Genomic DNA, 15364 nt, shown 5'->3' with positions numbered 1-15364 from the left:
CACCAAAACCAATCAATCCGGAGGATTTGGAGTTCTCATCTGCATGAGGATGGACCAATCATGGATCAGGACTGGGAACTTCTGTTTATATAAGTCAGCTCCCCTTTCGCTGAGATGGCGCACCTTCCCTTTTCACAAAAGAAAGAAGGCTGTGGAGCTGAAATACCCAAGACAAAGCACTGAAGATGTCTGGCCCTACCAGAGTGAAGAAGAGGGAAGCAGACCTGCACAACAGGAACCAGAGCAGGCAGAGCAGAGCAGAGCAGAGCAGAGCTGTCTAGCTGAGGGGGCCTCACAAGCCATGCTGCACCGCAGCCTAGCTGCTTCATAATTGAGCTGTAACACTATTGAGCTACTCCACAGCTGGTTGTATCACAACTGAGCTGTTTGAACAGAATAAAATGTCTTTCTTCACTGCATCCCCAATTGCAGATTCCTATTGGCGTTGAATTGGCCCCAGTGACCACCATTTGACAACAATTACCTTCTTGTACTACTGCCTTCCAATATTGGGACTCTCAGTCCTTTGTATGACACATTCTTTTTCCCTCTGAGAGCTTGTTGAATTTTTATCCTGTCTCCAGGGTTCTTAAATTTCACTGGGATATGTTGGTCTGTTTGAATCCATTGTATGGGTAATATTTGTCCTATCAATCTGGCAGTTTTGTCCCTTGGTTTGGGAAATCTTGAATTATTGATTTATTATGAGTTCCTCCCCATTATTATTTCTAAATTCTCTCTTTTTGGAACTCTTAGTTATTGGAATATTGGACCTTCTACATTGATCTTCTGTCTTATCTCTTCTTTCCTATTATCCTTTTCTTTGTCTTTTGGCTTTATTTCCTCAGAGTTCCTCTAGAACAGCTGTGGGCAAACTACGGCCCGTTTGAAATGAATAAAACTAAAAAAAAAAAAGACTGTACCCTTTTATGTAATGATGTTTACTTTGAATTTATATTAGTTCACACAAACACTCCATCCATGCTTTTGTTCCAGCCCTCCGGAACAAAGAACCCATTGTGGCCCTCGAGTCAAAAAGTTTGCCCACCCCTGCTCTAGAAAGTTCTGTTAAGTTTTTAAATTATATTATCACAGTTTAAATTTCCAAACATTCTTTATTGTTCTCTAGTGATTTTTTTTTCTTTTTTATACCATCCTATTCTTATAAAATCTTTTTACTTCTCTGAAGATATTAACAGCTTTTTTTGGGGGTGGGGGGGCGGATCTTTTACTTCCTTGCATAGTCTCTGTTTCCTCTCCCGTTGATTTGTTTTTCATCTTTGTGTGTTTTGTCTTTATGTTCTCTGGTAGAGGCCTGCTTCAGATCCTTGCCCTTCACTCATAATTTAAAGCTGGTGGAAAATGCTGTGAGGTAGATGAAGGTGGTTGAGTTCAGTCTTTAGTCTAGGGTGATCTGCCTGGGACATTGATATGAACATTTCCTTCAGGTCTTTTTTCTTGGTCTGTTTGAATTCTTTAGGTGTTATGCCCAGATTTCAAGATTCCCAAGAAACCACATCAGGGAGCCAGTCAATCCGATGCAAAAGCATAAGAATCTGTATTTCAAGCTAGCTCGGCTCCCCGTCCACCAGACTCACCGACACAATGGCAAACCAAGTGGCTGAGAGAGAGAACCCCGCCTAGAGACCGGTTATATAGGGAGGGTTGGAGTAAGGGGAGGAGAAAGGATTGTGCTTTGCCGATTGGCCAGGTGCAAGTTGATGTCTTGTTCCTGGGTGTGGCTAGCAGAGTCTTAGACTTCCGGGAAGAACCTTCTTGCCAAGCACGTGGCCAAGGTAAGATGGAGGACGTAGCCCTTACCCTGGGGCAAGGTGGAGGGCCTAGCCCTTACCCTGGGGCAAGGTGGAGGGCCTAGCCCTCGTCCTTTCATTAGGGAGAAAACATCTACTTGCCTACCTAGAGGACATGGCTGCCAGTGTCTGTAAGCTGAATGTGGACTGGGAAATCACAGCACATTTGGAAAGCTTTTTTTTCAGTCTCTCTGCTTTCAGTATAGTATTCCCACTCAGTCTGCTTAGGGGTCTAATCTTGGCTTAGAGCCCCTTATCCTCTGCTGAGGAAAACCACAGTCTTTTGCTGCTTTGGAGAGAGGCAGTGGCTAAGCTGCATTTGGGAGGGGGCTTTTGGGGTTGCCTATCCTGGGAATTGAGTTACTCCTTGGTTTTCTTATCTGCTGGTTTAAGATTTAACTTCCTCAATTTTCTATGTCAGATACCAACTGGTCTATTATTCAGCCTCGAAAGCTTTATAGCTATCATTACTTCCTTCTCCTTTTAATTTTTTAAAAAATATGTCTTGCCAAACTGGTTTGGCTCAGTGGATAGAGTGTCAGCCTGCGGACTGAAAGGTCCCAGGTTCGATTCCGGTCAAGGGCATGTACCTTGGTTGTGGGCACATCCCCAGTGGGAGGTGTGCAGGAGGCAGCTGGTCGATGTTTCTCTCTCATCGATGTTTCTGACTCTCTATCCCTCTCCCTTCCTCTCTGTAAAAAAGTCAATAAAAAAATATATTTTAAAAAAATAAATAAATAAAAAATATGTCTTTATTGATTTTGGAGAGGAAGGGAGAGAGAGAGAGAGAGATACATCGATGTGAGAGAGAAACATTGGTTGTCTCCCATATGAACCTCAACCTGAGACTGAACCCACAATGTTGGTATATCCCCTGACCAGGAATCAAACCTGTGAACTTTCAGTGAACCACACCAGCCGGGCCTCTCCTTTAATTTTTTAAAATCTCCTTATTTCTATCTTAATGGAGATTTGGGGGAAGGGGTAAATACATTTGTTCAATCAGCCATCTTTAATCAATAATTTTTAAAAATATATTTTTAGTGTAATTATTTATTCTGAAAAATTAGATTTTCTGTGCCAGAATCTCAAGTCAACTGATTCACTTTGAATAATTGTATAAATGTGTCCATTGATTATTTTCTAATTGGTTTTTAATATTTTGGCCATTATAACTACTGCGTGGTAAAAGGTTCATTTGTTGGCAAACCCTCTTGGGCTGTTCATCACCTTTTATGTGTTTAGGGATGTAAATAGCATGTGTGCCCCAGATGGGCTGTGACGCCCAGGCTCCCACTTTGTGACACTTCATCACAGCACCAGAGGCTTCTCAACGACCCTTAAAGCTCATTTTCAGCTTGTATCCTGGCAATCGCAGATTCAGTCACTCTGACTAAAATTCTCTATAATGAGAGATTTATATTTATATTCAATATCTACTTTGATAGGAGACTTTATATTCTACCTTCTTTTGAAGAGTGAGGTGTAGGAATAGATTTGGACTTAGGTTGGGGGAGAGGAGGGCAGGAACAAGAGTAACAATAGGAGCAAGGATTTAAGTCCATGCTCAATATGAAGTATGGTTCCTATTTGCTTTGTTTAACAATGGACAGGTTATTTTGATTTTCTGAATTATATAAATCATTCCATTCGATTAAATGCCTTATTGATTGTAATGTGAATATCCCATGGGTTGTGGTTATACTAGTCTTAGAAAGCACATTTTCCTTTACCTGGGAAGGACAGCACAGTTATCCCAAGGTCAGAGGGCTCCAGTTAACGTATCCTTGTTGACTCAGTGTTCCAGAGACCCAAAACTAATTTAGATAACATGCCTAAGTTTAACCCAGGTTCCTCATTCCAGACCCGAGGGCTCTAGATAATGTGTTTCTGTCAATTCAGTGACCCCAAGACCCAAAACTATAATTAACATGCTGCCTCTGCTTCTGTAAACTGCTTTTTTTGCAAACCAGGTTCCTCATTCCAAACCTTGAGATGTAATCAATACCTTTGTGATTTTTTGCCTATATAACCCTGGAGCTGCGAACATCTTGTTACTATGAGATTTGGGAATGGCCCCTCATAGTCCCAGATTGCAATACATGTGACTCTTTAATTCGACTTCTTGAGGTGTCCTTCTGTGATTCGTGGAGTACATTACAACAAATATTGATAACTTTCACATTTTAAACTCTAATTTATGTGCTGGTGAGAATTCCACAACTGACACCCTCCTGGCACAGCTGACTTCATAGGGGGACAACTCAGGCAATCACTTCAGTGGTCTGGACTGTGTCATGTGGCTAGTCTCACAGCAAAACAAAATCAACAGCCCTTGCAATCTCAGAAATGCCATGGCCAGTCTGGTAAGCAGTAGTAAAAAAATGAAGCTTCTTAAACTGATATTTGGCCTCTGTAGTCAAAGGAAGACTGGTCTTGCTTGTTTTTTTAAATTAGTCAATCAGAATGTGTCTGAGAGTACCTTTTCAGTTTACAAGATTAAAGTAAAAAAAAAAACTGCTTTATTATTATTATTATTATTATTATTTTAATCCTCACCTGAGGATATTTTTACATTGATTTTATGGAGAGTGGAAGAAAGAGGGACAGAGAGAAATATCGATGTGAGAGAAACACATTAATTGGTTGCCTCCTGCATGCCTTTGACCAGGGCCCGGGCGGAAGAGGAGCCTACACTGAGGTATGTGCGCTTGACCAGAATTGAACCTGGGACCCTTCAGTCCACAGGCCAACACTCTATCCACTGAGCCAAACCAGCTAGGGCGAGAAAAGCTACTTTCGAAAAAAAAAAATTATAAGAATTTTTATTACTTAGTGCCTACTATCTGCTAAATATGTTATAGCATGGTAAGAAGCTAGGAAAATTCCAGGACAAGAGGAATAGGGAAACTAAGACAGATAGTTAAACAGCAATTTGTGGCCACCTAATAAATCCTATCTTCCCTAAACCAAGGACACTTTAAGAGTAAATGGTTTGCACTTCTCCTTCCCCAACCAGCGGCTAAATAGCTTAAATCACCCTACTCTGGGAGACAGATAACAGAAATCCAATTATCACCATTTGCCAATCACACTCAAGGACAGACAAATTAAGAGAATAAATCTTATTTTGGTATATCTGCATAAAGCTGATGAATATTCTATTGATCCTCCCCTAAACACCCAGCCTTTGGAACCTCTCAAAAGGAAGGTCACTGCAGGCTCTCCCTCCAGGGAGTACACCCATACCATTCCTTTTCCCCTCCCCTTCCCCTACATGTCTCCTAAACTCCAAGGGACCCCATGAGACTTGCAACCAGGGGAGCAATGGGCAATGGCAGCTAGTCCTGGGTTAACCCCCTGAACCTGTCTCCAAGGCCCCCTTTTTTCTGACTTCCCAGTGGTCTAAGTCAGCCCAGCCTAGGCTCTCCTGTTGCTTCTAAGCCCTCCCTTGTTTCACTGTCCTAAGTGTGTTTTTGTTGCTGTCAATAAATTCTTGCTTGCTTTTCTACACTTTGTCTCTTGATTGAAATCTTTCCTTCAAGAAGACAAGAACCGAGGTCTCATCCTCTCACTGGTAACAACACCTAAAAGATTTTGGGGATGGAGTCTGAGGGGGAAATGAGACAGACTAGTAAACCAGGACAACTGGAATAGGGAAATAGATAGTTAAACAGCAGTTTGAAGCCATCTAGAAAATCTAGATGCCAAGTAGTTTGCATCTATCTAGTAAATCCTATCTTTCTTAAACCAGGAACAGTTAAGAGTAAATGGTTTGCCCTGTCTGGTTTAGCTCAGTGGATAGAGTGTCAGCCCCTCAGACAGGAGAGTCCCAGGTTCAATCCCGGTCAAGGACATGTACCTCAGTTGCAGGCTCGATCCCGGCCCCAATTGGGGGGAGTGTGGGAGACAACCAATCAATGTGTCTCTCTCACATTAATGTTTCTTTCTCTCAGTCTCTCCCCGTCCCTTCCACTCTCTCTAAAAACCAATGGAAAAGTATCCTCAGGTGAGGATTAACAACAACAACAAAAAGAAATCTTTTTTTGGTTTGCACTTCTCCCCAGCCAGAGGGTAAATCGCTTAAATCACCCTACTCAGGGAGACAGCAGAAACTCATTTGGTGCCTTTTGCCAGCCACACCGAAGGACAGATGAAGTTAAAAGAATAAACCTCATTTTGATACATCAGCCAAAGGCAGATGAATATTCTGTTAAGATCCTCCCCTTAGACCTCCCTTAAATGCCCAGCCATTAAAACCCCTCAAAAAAAGGTCTGGCCCAGCTGGTGTGGCTCAGTGGTTGAGCATTGACTTATGAACCAGGTCATGGTTTGACTCTCCATCAGGGCACATGCCCAGGTTGCAGGCTCAGTCCCCAATGTAGGGTGTGCAGGAGGCAGCCAATCAATGATTCTCTCTCATCATTGATGTTTCTATCTCTCCCTCTCCCTTCCTCTGATATCAATAAAAAAAGTTAATAAAAAACAAAACAAAAACAAAGGTCTAGCCCTGGCAGGTGTAGCTCAGTTCGTTGGGCATTGTCCTGTGCACTAAAAAGTTGCCGTTTTCATGCCCAGGTTTTGGGCTTGATCCCCAGTGAGGGGTGTGCAGATGGTAGCCAATAGATGTTTCTCTTTCACATCACTGTTTCTCCCTCTCTCTTCCTCTCTCTCTAAAAATCAACAAAAAAATCTTTAAAAAAAACTTAAAAAAAAAGGTTCCAGGAACACACCTGTGTGCCCCCACTTCTTCCTCCAAGGCATGCATCTTCTAAACTCTACGGGACCCCACCCATGAGACTTGCAACCAGGGCAGCCATGAGCAGTGGCAGTTGTCACAGGCAAACCCCTGAACCTGTCCCCAAGGCCCCCTTTTCTCTGACTTCTAAGTGAGCCAAAGCAGCCCAGCCTCAGTTCATTTCCCCAGCCCTTTCTTGTTTCACTGTTCTCAACTTTAATAAATGTCTTTTAAAATTAAAAACAAAACAAACAAACAAAAAACCCCAGAGATGTTTAAATTGTCTAAAAAAAAAAACCACTCTCAATGAATTTGGGGAGTAGACTATAAATATAAATATATCTATACCTTAGGAGTAGGTCGGCAGAGGTATGTCTCTCTGGGTTTTCTTTAAGCAGATGGTCATTTATCATTATTTTTTTCCTTTGATGTTAGATTCCCCTAAAAGAGTTAGCTGTGGGATATGAGGAGATGGCTGATGCTCCCTTCCCCACTTCCCCTTACAGATATTTGTTTCTGCAAATAGCTTTTATATTGATATTTTGGGCCTTGATAGCACCCCTGAGCTTTATTTCCATGCCTCTGATTAGGTGCTGGCAATTTTCACATAGAAACACCACTATTTTTCACATTCAACATTTATAACACTGAGAGTTTCATCATTTGCCTCCAAATCCTTCCTTTCCTCTGGCCTTCCTCATTTCTCTCTTCAGTTTCCTCAGAAATCAGGAGGCTGGGTGGCTAGACAATATGATCAAGGACCCTCCCTGGTTGTTCTGTCTTTTTGTTTACCCATCTTCAGGGCAGCTGCCTTTCTGATTACAAGATAACAGCAGAGATCTGGGCATCACAATGAAACACCCCAATGTGCAAATACAGCAGAGGACACCTCCTCATGCACATCTAGTCAGAATTAAGAAATCTCCCCTAGAAGTCCCTTTGCAGACTTCTCACATCTCATTGAACAAAACTGGGTCACATGCCCATTGTTAAAACAATCACTGTTAAGGAGTAGACTATTGTAATTGGCTTAGGGTCATCTTTCCTGAGATGTGGATTCCCAAATAAAGTTACAGTTTTACTGATCAGAAAGAAGTAGTAAATAAAAAGAAGGAAGATATATCATCTTGGTTTCCTCCTACCACCTTAGTCCAAGCCCTTGAAACCTCCCTCAGAGTCAACTATAATAGTTTCCTAACTGATCTCTCAACTTTCTTTTCCTCATAGCCCACCTTACACAATATGGCCACATTCATCTTTGAGAAACACTGCTTTGCCACATAGCCTTTTTGTTAAAAATTATTATTGGTTCTCTGTGACCTTTAGAAAAGCATTCAAATTTACTATAGAATTTTCAAATCACAGAATATAATAATTGGAAGGGCCAGGAAACTTGGAATGTCAAAGGCTGGCACCAGGAATATCAGCTGTTAGCTGAACTAGGAAACACAGATGTGTGGTCCCACTTAAATATTTTGTCTAATCAGAGGCATGATCTACAAAAATCTCTCTAAAAGAGCAATCTTCAATCTGAGTTAAGCAACATTCCAAGGGATTTCTTTTTAAGGGAATCAGTGTCTAGATTTTCTTTCTTTTTTTTTTAATAGGCTTTATTTTTTAAAGTAATTTTACATTTACAGAAAAATTAAGATAGTACAGAGCTGTCATGTACCTGGCATGAGTTTCACTAATTACTGACATCCTACAGTGGTATGCTGTATTTGTTACATTTCATAAACCAATATTAATACATTACCATTAACTAAAATTTGTATTTGCATTTTAATTACAATTACATAAAGTCAAAACAAAACTACTTATTTTGCTAGAAACCTACAAATTCAAATATATGCTGAAAATACATCAGAGTAATTGCCCATGCAGCTATGAGATAGGAAGTAGGAAATGTGACTAAAAGGGAATAAGCAAATAAATGAAATAAGAGCTTTTCAGGAGCAGATAGCTGGTTACAAACTGAAAAGTACAATGAACTAACTCGGGTGTCTAAAAAAAGGAGGAGGTTGAAGTGAGAATGACTTTAGGGTAAAGGACTGTCATACTCATTTAGCTGTTAAGTCCCACAGGAAAAGGGAATGAAATTTAGGTTAGGAATTATTAGCATCGTAGTGGGAGTGTCCATTTTCCCCATCTCCCCCCCTCTCCCCCCCATGCTGCATTATCTTTAATTAAGTACAAAGACTCTTCTAATCATGTCACGTCAGTTCATTTCACCAACTGTTTGGCCGCCAGTCTCTTGTCTCTCTCTTCAGCAATGGTGAGGCGAATACCCTTTCCATGGGGAAGGGAAATCCATGGTTTGTTGCCTTTGCCGATAACAAAAATATTGGAGAGCCGGGTGGCAAAGCTATTTCCAGTGGTATCTTTGACATGAACTACGTCAAAAGAACCAGGATGTTTCTCTCTGTTGGTGATCACACCAATTCTTCCCAGGTTGGCACCTCCGGTGATCATACACAGGTTACCTGTGTCAAACTTGATGAAACCGGTAATTTTGCCAGATTCCAAATCAATCTGAATGGTGTCGTTCACCTTGATGAAGGGATCGGGGTAGCGGATGGTACGAGCATCATGGGTCACCAGATGAGGGATTCCCTTTGTGCCCACAAAGATCTTCCGCACTTTGCACAGCCTGTACTTGGCCTCCTCAGGTGTTATACGATGAACAGCAAAGCGACCCTTGGTGTCATAGACCAGACGGCAATTCTCTCCTGTCTTATCAATGCTGATGACATCCATAAAGCCAGCAGGGTAGGTTATATCGGTTCGGACCTTGCCATCAATCTTAATGAACCGCTGCATGCAGATCTTCTTTACTTCATCTCCTGTTAGGGCATACTTAAGTCTGATTCTTAGGAAAATGATGAGAGGGGAGACATTCTCTCTGTCTTTTGGTTTTGTTCCATCCACCAAAAGGGTGGATTACAAACAAATATTTGGTAATACGCAGTTACAATCGGCCCGAGTTTACACGTTTCCCGTGGGACCACGAGCCATGGCTGTGCTAGGCACAGAAAGAGGACTCTCTTCTTGCTAGTAAAAACGAAATGAAGTTTAAGAAAGTAATCACCCGCCGCGCCTCGGTCTCCGACGCAATGGTGTCTCAGTGTCTAGATTTTCAACTTGTTCTTTCTGAAAACTAGCCTCAAGTTTAATATAAATTCTTTATTTTCACCTTCCATTTTGAAATAACCTCTCTTCCCTTTACCCATCCTGAAACTTACCTTGTAATATCATCTCCAGGATCTCGAGAGCTTGTGGGGAGTGGAGGAAAAGGCAAACAAAGGGATGATTTAAAATACTGATTTTGAAAGAGCCTCCTTTAATGATTAAGCAAAATCACCTGGCAGGTCTTTCCATGCAAGGTAAGGTGTAGTGTTTGACCTGGGGTATTTGGGCCTGTGTTGGGAGGCTATGGATTCAGATATATTGTACAGTGCAGAGGTGAAGTGATTCAGCATCTCTCGTCAAGATTATTGTCAAAGAATCCATAATTCTTTAGGGAGAGACACATGATAGCAATTCAAAGAACACTTGAAATGCTGAAAATGGTGTCTACCATTTGGTTTCAGTTATTCCCCAAACTCAGCCATAGCAGGTACTATTAGTTGGAAAGAATCATCCATGAGTAATGCAAACAGTACAGGTTGTGGACGCTGATGCAGGGCTGAGTGGTACAACAAACACAACAAAATGCTCGCATGCTGGATTCTCACACACCTTCCCTGTGCCATCCACTTTTACTAGAGCACATGTGAACGATGCTCTTTAAACTGGTGCTGCTTCGGGGATGTGAAAATCCTTTTCAAGTTAACTAAAATGTTTCTGAGACTACTACATTCTCTGCTGCACTAAATAACACTCATGGGTAAAAATTTTACATACTTCCTTTACATAATGTGGATAGAGTAATTAATATTTACATATATGAAATTATATCATGGAATATCTTTCCATTGGTAGTCAATTCTCATCTTAATTATTCTTTTAAAATGAACAAATAAAATAAAACTAGACTTATTAGTATAGAAACAGAGACCAAAGGAATGACTGGCAGAGGGGAGAGAGTTGGAGGGACTGGTGAAAAATGGAAGGGGGATATGGTCAATAATACTGTACTAAGTTTGCTCAGTGACAGATGATTACTAGAATTAGTGACATGATCACAGTGTAAGGTATAAAAATGTCGAATCACTCACTATATGGTACACCTGAAACTAATATCCTATATAATAAAGAGTGAATATGCAAATTGACTGTCGCTCCATCACAAAGATGGCGGCGCCCACAGCGGAGGCCGAGTTCCCGTAATGAGCCTTAATAACAAATCAGCAGGGACCTGAGGCTGTGCCCGCCACCCCCCTCCCATGGGGCTTGACAGGGGACCTCAGGCAGCACCCCCCACCTGGCAGGGCTTGAAGGTGGACCTGAGGCTGCGACCCCGCCCAGTGGGGCTTGACAAGGGTGGGACCGGCCAAGTCTGGATCTAGCCCAATGGGGGTGGGGCCAGCCAGGTTTGGGTCTTGCGTGATTTTGAGGTGCACGCGGGTGGGCAGGGACTTGACTCTGGGTCCCGTGGTGCACCCCAGAGTCTGACAGGAAGAAGATTTTCATATACATTTTACTACTTTTCTTTCATCTCTGACACTTCTATTATAGAAAAAGGGCAAATAGCAATATTAAAATACTTCCTTAATTAATCCCCTATTAATGTGCATGAATTTCGTGCACTGGGTCACTAGTCCTATCTAATAAAAGACAAAAAGGGTAATTAACCGTACCTCCGCTATGCTTCCCATTGGCTAATCAGGGCGATATGCAAATTAACTGCCAACAAAGATGGCAGCTGGCAGCCATGCAGCTGAAGCGAGCAGGAGGCTCGCTTGCTCCAGTGATGGAGGAAGCCAAGGTTCCCCGCCTGCCGCAGCCCGGCTCTGAGCCCGAAAGCAACAATGTTTCAATTATAGAAGCTAAACAAACCCCAGATACCTGCTTTCAACCGGCTGCGGCCTCAGAGCAGGGAGCGCCAGTGACAGCAACAATGTTTCAATTATAGAAGGTAAATAAATCTCAGAATTAAAAAAAAGAAAAAAAGGAGAGGCTGGGAGCTTCAGTTGCTAGCCAGCCTGAAAACGGCCCTCAGCCCCTCACCCAGACTGGCCAGGCACCCCAGTGGGGACCCCCACCCTAAAGGGGGTGTGGCCAGCCTGAAAACAGCCATCAGCTCCTCATCCAGGCTGGCCAGGCACCCCAGTGGGGACCCCACCCTGAAGGGGGTGTGACCAGCTGCAAAAAGCCATCAGCCCCTCACCCAGGCTGGCCAGGGACCCCAGCGGGACCACCACCCTGATCCGGGACACCCTTCAGGGCAAACCAGCTGGCCACCACCCGTGCACCAGGCCTCTATCCTATATAGTAAAAGGGTAATATGCAAACTGACCCTAACAGCAGAAAGACTGGGAATGATTGGTCACTATGACACACACTGACCACCAGGGGGCAGATGCTCAATGCAGGAGCTGCCCTCTGGTGGTCAGTGCGCTCACACATGGGGGAGCTCTGCTTAGCCACAAGCCAGGCTGATGGCTGCCAGTACAGCAGTGGTGGTGGGAGCCTCTCCTGCCTCCTCAGCAGCGCTAAGGATGTCCGACTGCAGCTTAGGCCTTCTCCCTGCTGGCAAGTGGACATCCCCCGAGGGCTCCCGTGCTGCCAGAGGGATGTCTGATTGCCATCTTAGGCCCAATCCCCCAGGGAGCAGGCCTAAGCCAGCAGGTGATCATCCCCCGAGGGGTCCCAGACTGCGAGAGGGCACAGGCCGGGCTGAGGGACCCCCCACCCCCAAGTGCACAAATTTTTGTGCACTGGACCTCTAGTTTATATAATAAAAGCCTAAGCAACCATTATGGTGGAACTACCAGAATGATCGGTCACTATGGTGCACACTGACCACCAGGGGGCAGACGCTCAATGCAGGAGCTGCCCCCTAGTGGTCAGTGCATTTCCACAGGGGGAGCACCGCTCAGCCAGATGCTGGGCTCACAGCTGGCGAGCGCAGTGGTGGTGGCGGGAGCCTCTCTCACCTCTGCAGCAGTGCTAAGGAGCAGCAAGCTGAGCAGTAAGGAGCAGTGAGCAGGCGGGCGGTAAGGAGTGAGGGGTCCCAGACTGTGAGAGGGCATAGGCCAGACTGAAGAACACCCCCCCAAGTGCATGAATTTTGTGCACCAGGCCTCTAGTACTGATATAATATTGTATACCAACTATACTTAAATAATAAATTAATTAATTTAAAAAACATATTTGCAACCCACGGAATGAAAGATCATATTTGTCAATGATACATCAATAAGGGGTTAACTCCAAAATGTATAGGTAACTCATACAACTTAACAGAAGGAAGACAAACAATCCAATTAAAAAATGGGCAAAGGACCTAAATAGATAATTCTCCAAAGTGGACATACAGAAGGCCAAGAGGCATATGAAAATATGCTCAAAGTCACTAACAACCTGAAAGATGCAAATCAAAATGACATTGAGGTATCACCTCACACCTGTCAGAATGCCTATCATCAAGAAATAAACAAATGACAAGTGCTGGAGAGGATGTGGAGAAAAGGGAACCCTAGTACACTGCTGGTGGGAAGGCAGACTGGTGCAGCCATTATGGAAAAGAGTATGGAGTTTCCTTAAAAAATTAAAAATGGAACTCCTGTTTGACCCAGTCATCCCACTTCTAGGATATATTCTAAGAAACCCTAAATACCAATCAGAAAGGATATATGCACCCCTATGTTCATAGCAGCACAATCTACAATAGCTAAGATATGGAAAGAGCCTAAGTACCTCTCAGCAGATAAGTGGATAAAAAAGTGTGGTACACACATAGTCATATCAATTGATGCAGAAAAAGCATTTGACAAAAACCAACACCCATTTTTGATAAAAACTCTCAGCAAGGTGGGAATAGAAGGATCATACCTCAGCATAATAAAAGCCATATATGACAAACCCACAGCCAACATCATACTCAATGGACAAAAACTAACACCATTTCCTCTAAGAACAGGAACAAGACAGGGATGTCCACTCTCACCACTCCTGTTCGACATAGTACTGGAAGTATTAGCCATTGCAATCAGACAAGAAGAAGAAATAAAAGGCATCCAAATTGGAAAAGAAGAAGTAAAACTGTCCTTATTCCCAGATGACATGATATTGTACATAGAAAACCCTAAAGACTCCATCAAAAAATTATTAGACTTAACAAATGAATTCTGCAATGTAGCAGGATACAAAATTAACACCAAGAAATCTATGGCATTTCTATACACCAATAGTGAACTTACAGAAAGAGAGACTAAAAAAGCAATCCCATTTACCATCGCACCAAAAAAATTAAGATACCCAGGAATAAACTTAACTAAAGAGGTAAAAGACCTCTACTCAGAAAACTACAGGACATTGAAAAAAGAGGTAGAGGAAGACATAAACAGATGGAAGAACATACTGTCTTCATGGATTGGTAGAATCAACATCATCAAAATGTCCATACTACCCAAAGCAATCTATAAATTCAATGCACTTCCCATTAAAATACCAACAGCATATTTCACAGACCTAGAATGAACTCTCCAAAAATTCATCTGGAATAAAAAAAGACCCCAAATAGCTGCAGCAATCCTGAGAAAGAAGAACAAAGTAGGTGGGATCTCAATACCAGATATCAAGTTGTATTACAAAGCCACTGTTCTCAAAACTGCCTGATACTGGCACAAGAACAGATATATAGATCAATAGAATAGAATAGAGAGCCCAGAAATCGGCCCGAACCAATATGCTCAATTAATATTTGACAAAGGAGGCAAGAACATACAATGGAGTCAAGACAGTCTCTTCAATAAAGGGTGTTGGGAAAATTGGACAGATACATGCAGAAAAATGAAGCTAGACCACCAACTTACACCATACACAAAAATAAACTCAAAATAGATAAAGGACTTAAATGTAAGACGGGAAACCATAAAAATACTACAGGAATCCAAAGGCAACAAAAGCTCAGATATATGCTGAAGCAATTTCTTCACCAATACAGCTTCACTGATGAGCTCCTAGGGCATTGGAAACTAAAGAGAAAATAAACAAATGTGACTACATCAAAATAAAAAGCTTCTGCACAGCAAAAGAAACCATCAACAAAACAACAAGAAAGCCCACTGCATAGGAGAACATATTTGCCAATGTTATCACCAACATTTATAGGGAACTCATACTACTTAACAAAAGGAAGATAAACAATCCAATCAAAAAATGGGCAAAGGACCTAAATAGACACTTTTTAAAAGAGGACATTCAGAAAGCCAAGAGACATACGAAAACATGCTCAAAGTCACTAATCATCCGAGAGATGCAAATCAAAACAACAATGAGGTACCACCTCACACCTGTCAAAACTGCTATCATCAACAAATCAACAAATGACAAGTGCTGGCAAGGGATGTGGAGAAAAAGGAACACTCATGCACTGATGGTGGGAATGCAGACTGGTGCAGCCACTGTGGAGAACAGTATGGAGTTTCCTCAAAAAACTAAAAATGGAACTCCCATTTGACCCAGTGATTTCACTTCTAGGAACATATCCCAAGAAAACATAAACACCAATCAGAAAGGATATATGCACCCCTATGTTTATAGCAGCACAATTTACCATAGCTAAGATCTGGAAACTGCCTAAGTGCCCATCAGCAGATAAATGGATTAGAAAACTGTGGTTCATCTACATGATGGAATATTATGCTGC

The 15364-nt window shown here is 42.4% G+C and overlaps 1 protein-coding gene across 1 annotated transcript; it reads right to left on the bottom strand.

The window, feature by feature from the left end:
* Positions 1–8718: 8718 nt before the first annotated feature.
* On the bottom strand, positions 8719–9804 carry LOC102437382 (40S ribosomal protein S4, X isoform-like). The gene is made up of 2 exons (XM_006088676.3): positions 9792–9804; positions 8719–9455 (listed from the first exon to the last, which is right to left on the bottom strand). The coding sequence occupies exons 1-2, from the start codon at positions 9802–9804 to the stop codon at positions 8773–8775; spliced, it is 696 nt and encodes a 231-aa protein (XP_006088738.1). The 3' UTR covers positions 8719–8772.
* Positions 9805–15364: the final 5560 nt, after the last annotated feature.

The sequence above is a fragment of the Myotis lucifugus genome, unplaced genomic scaffold (assembly GCF_000147115.1).
Source record: "Myotis lucifugus unplaced genomic scaffold, Myoluc2.0 scaffold_50, whole genome shotgun sequence".
Lineage (NCBI taxonomy): Eukaryota > Metazoa > Chordata > Mammalia > Chiroptera > Vespertilionidae > Myotis > Myotis lucifugus.
Note: the sequence above shows the minus strand (reverse complement) of the source record. Positions and strands in the feature narration are given on the sequence as shown.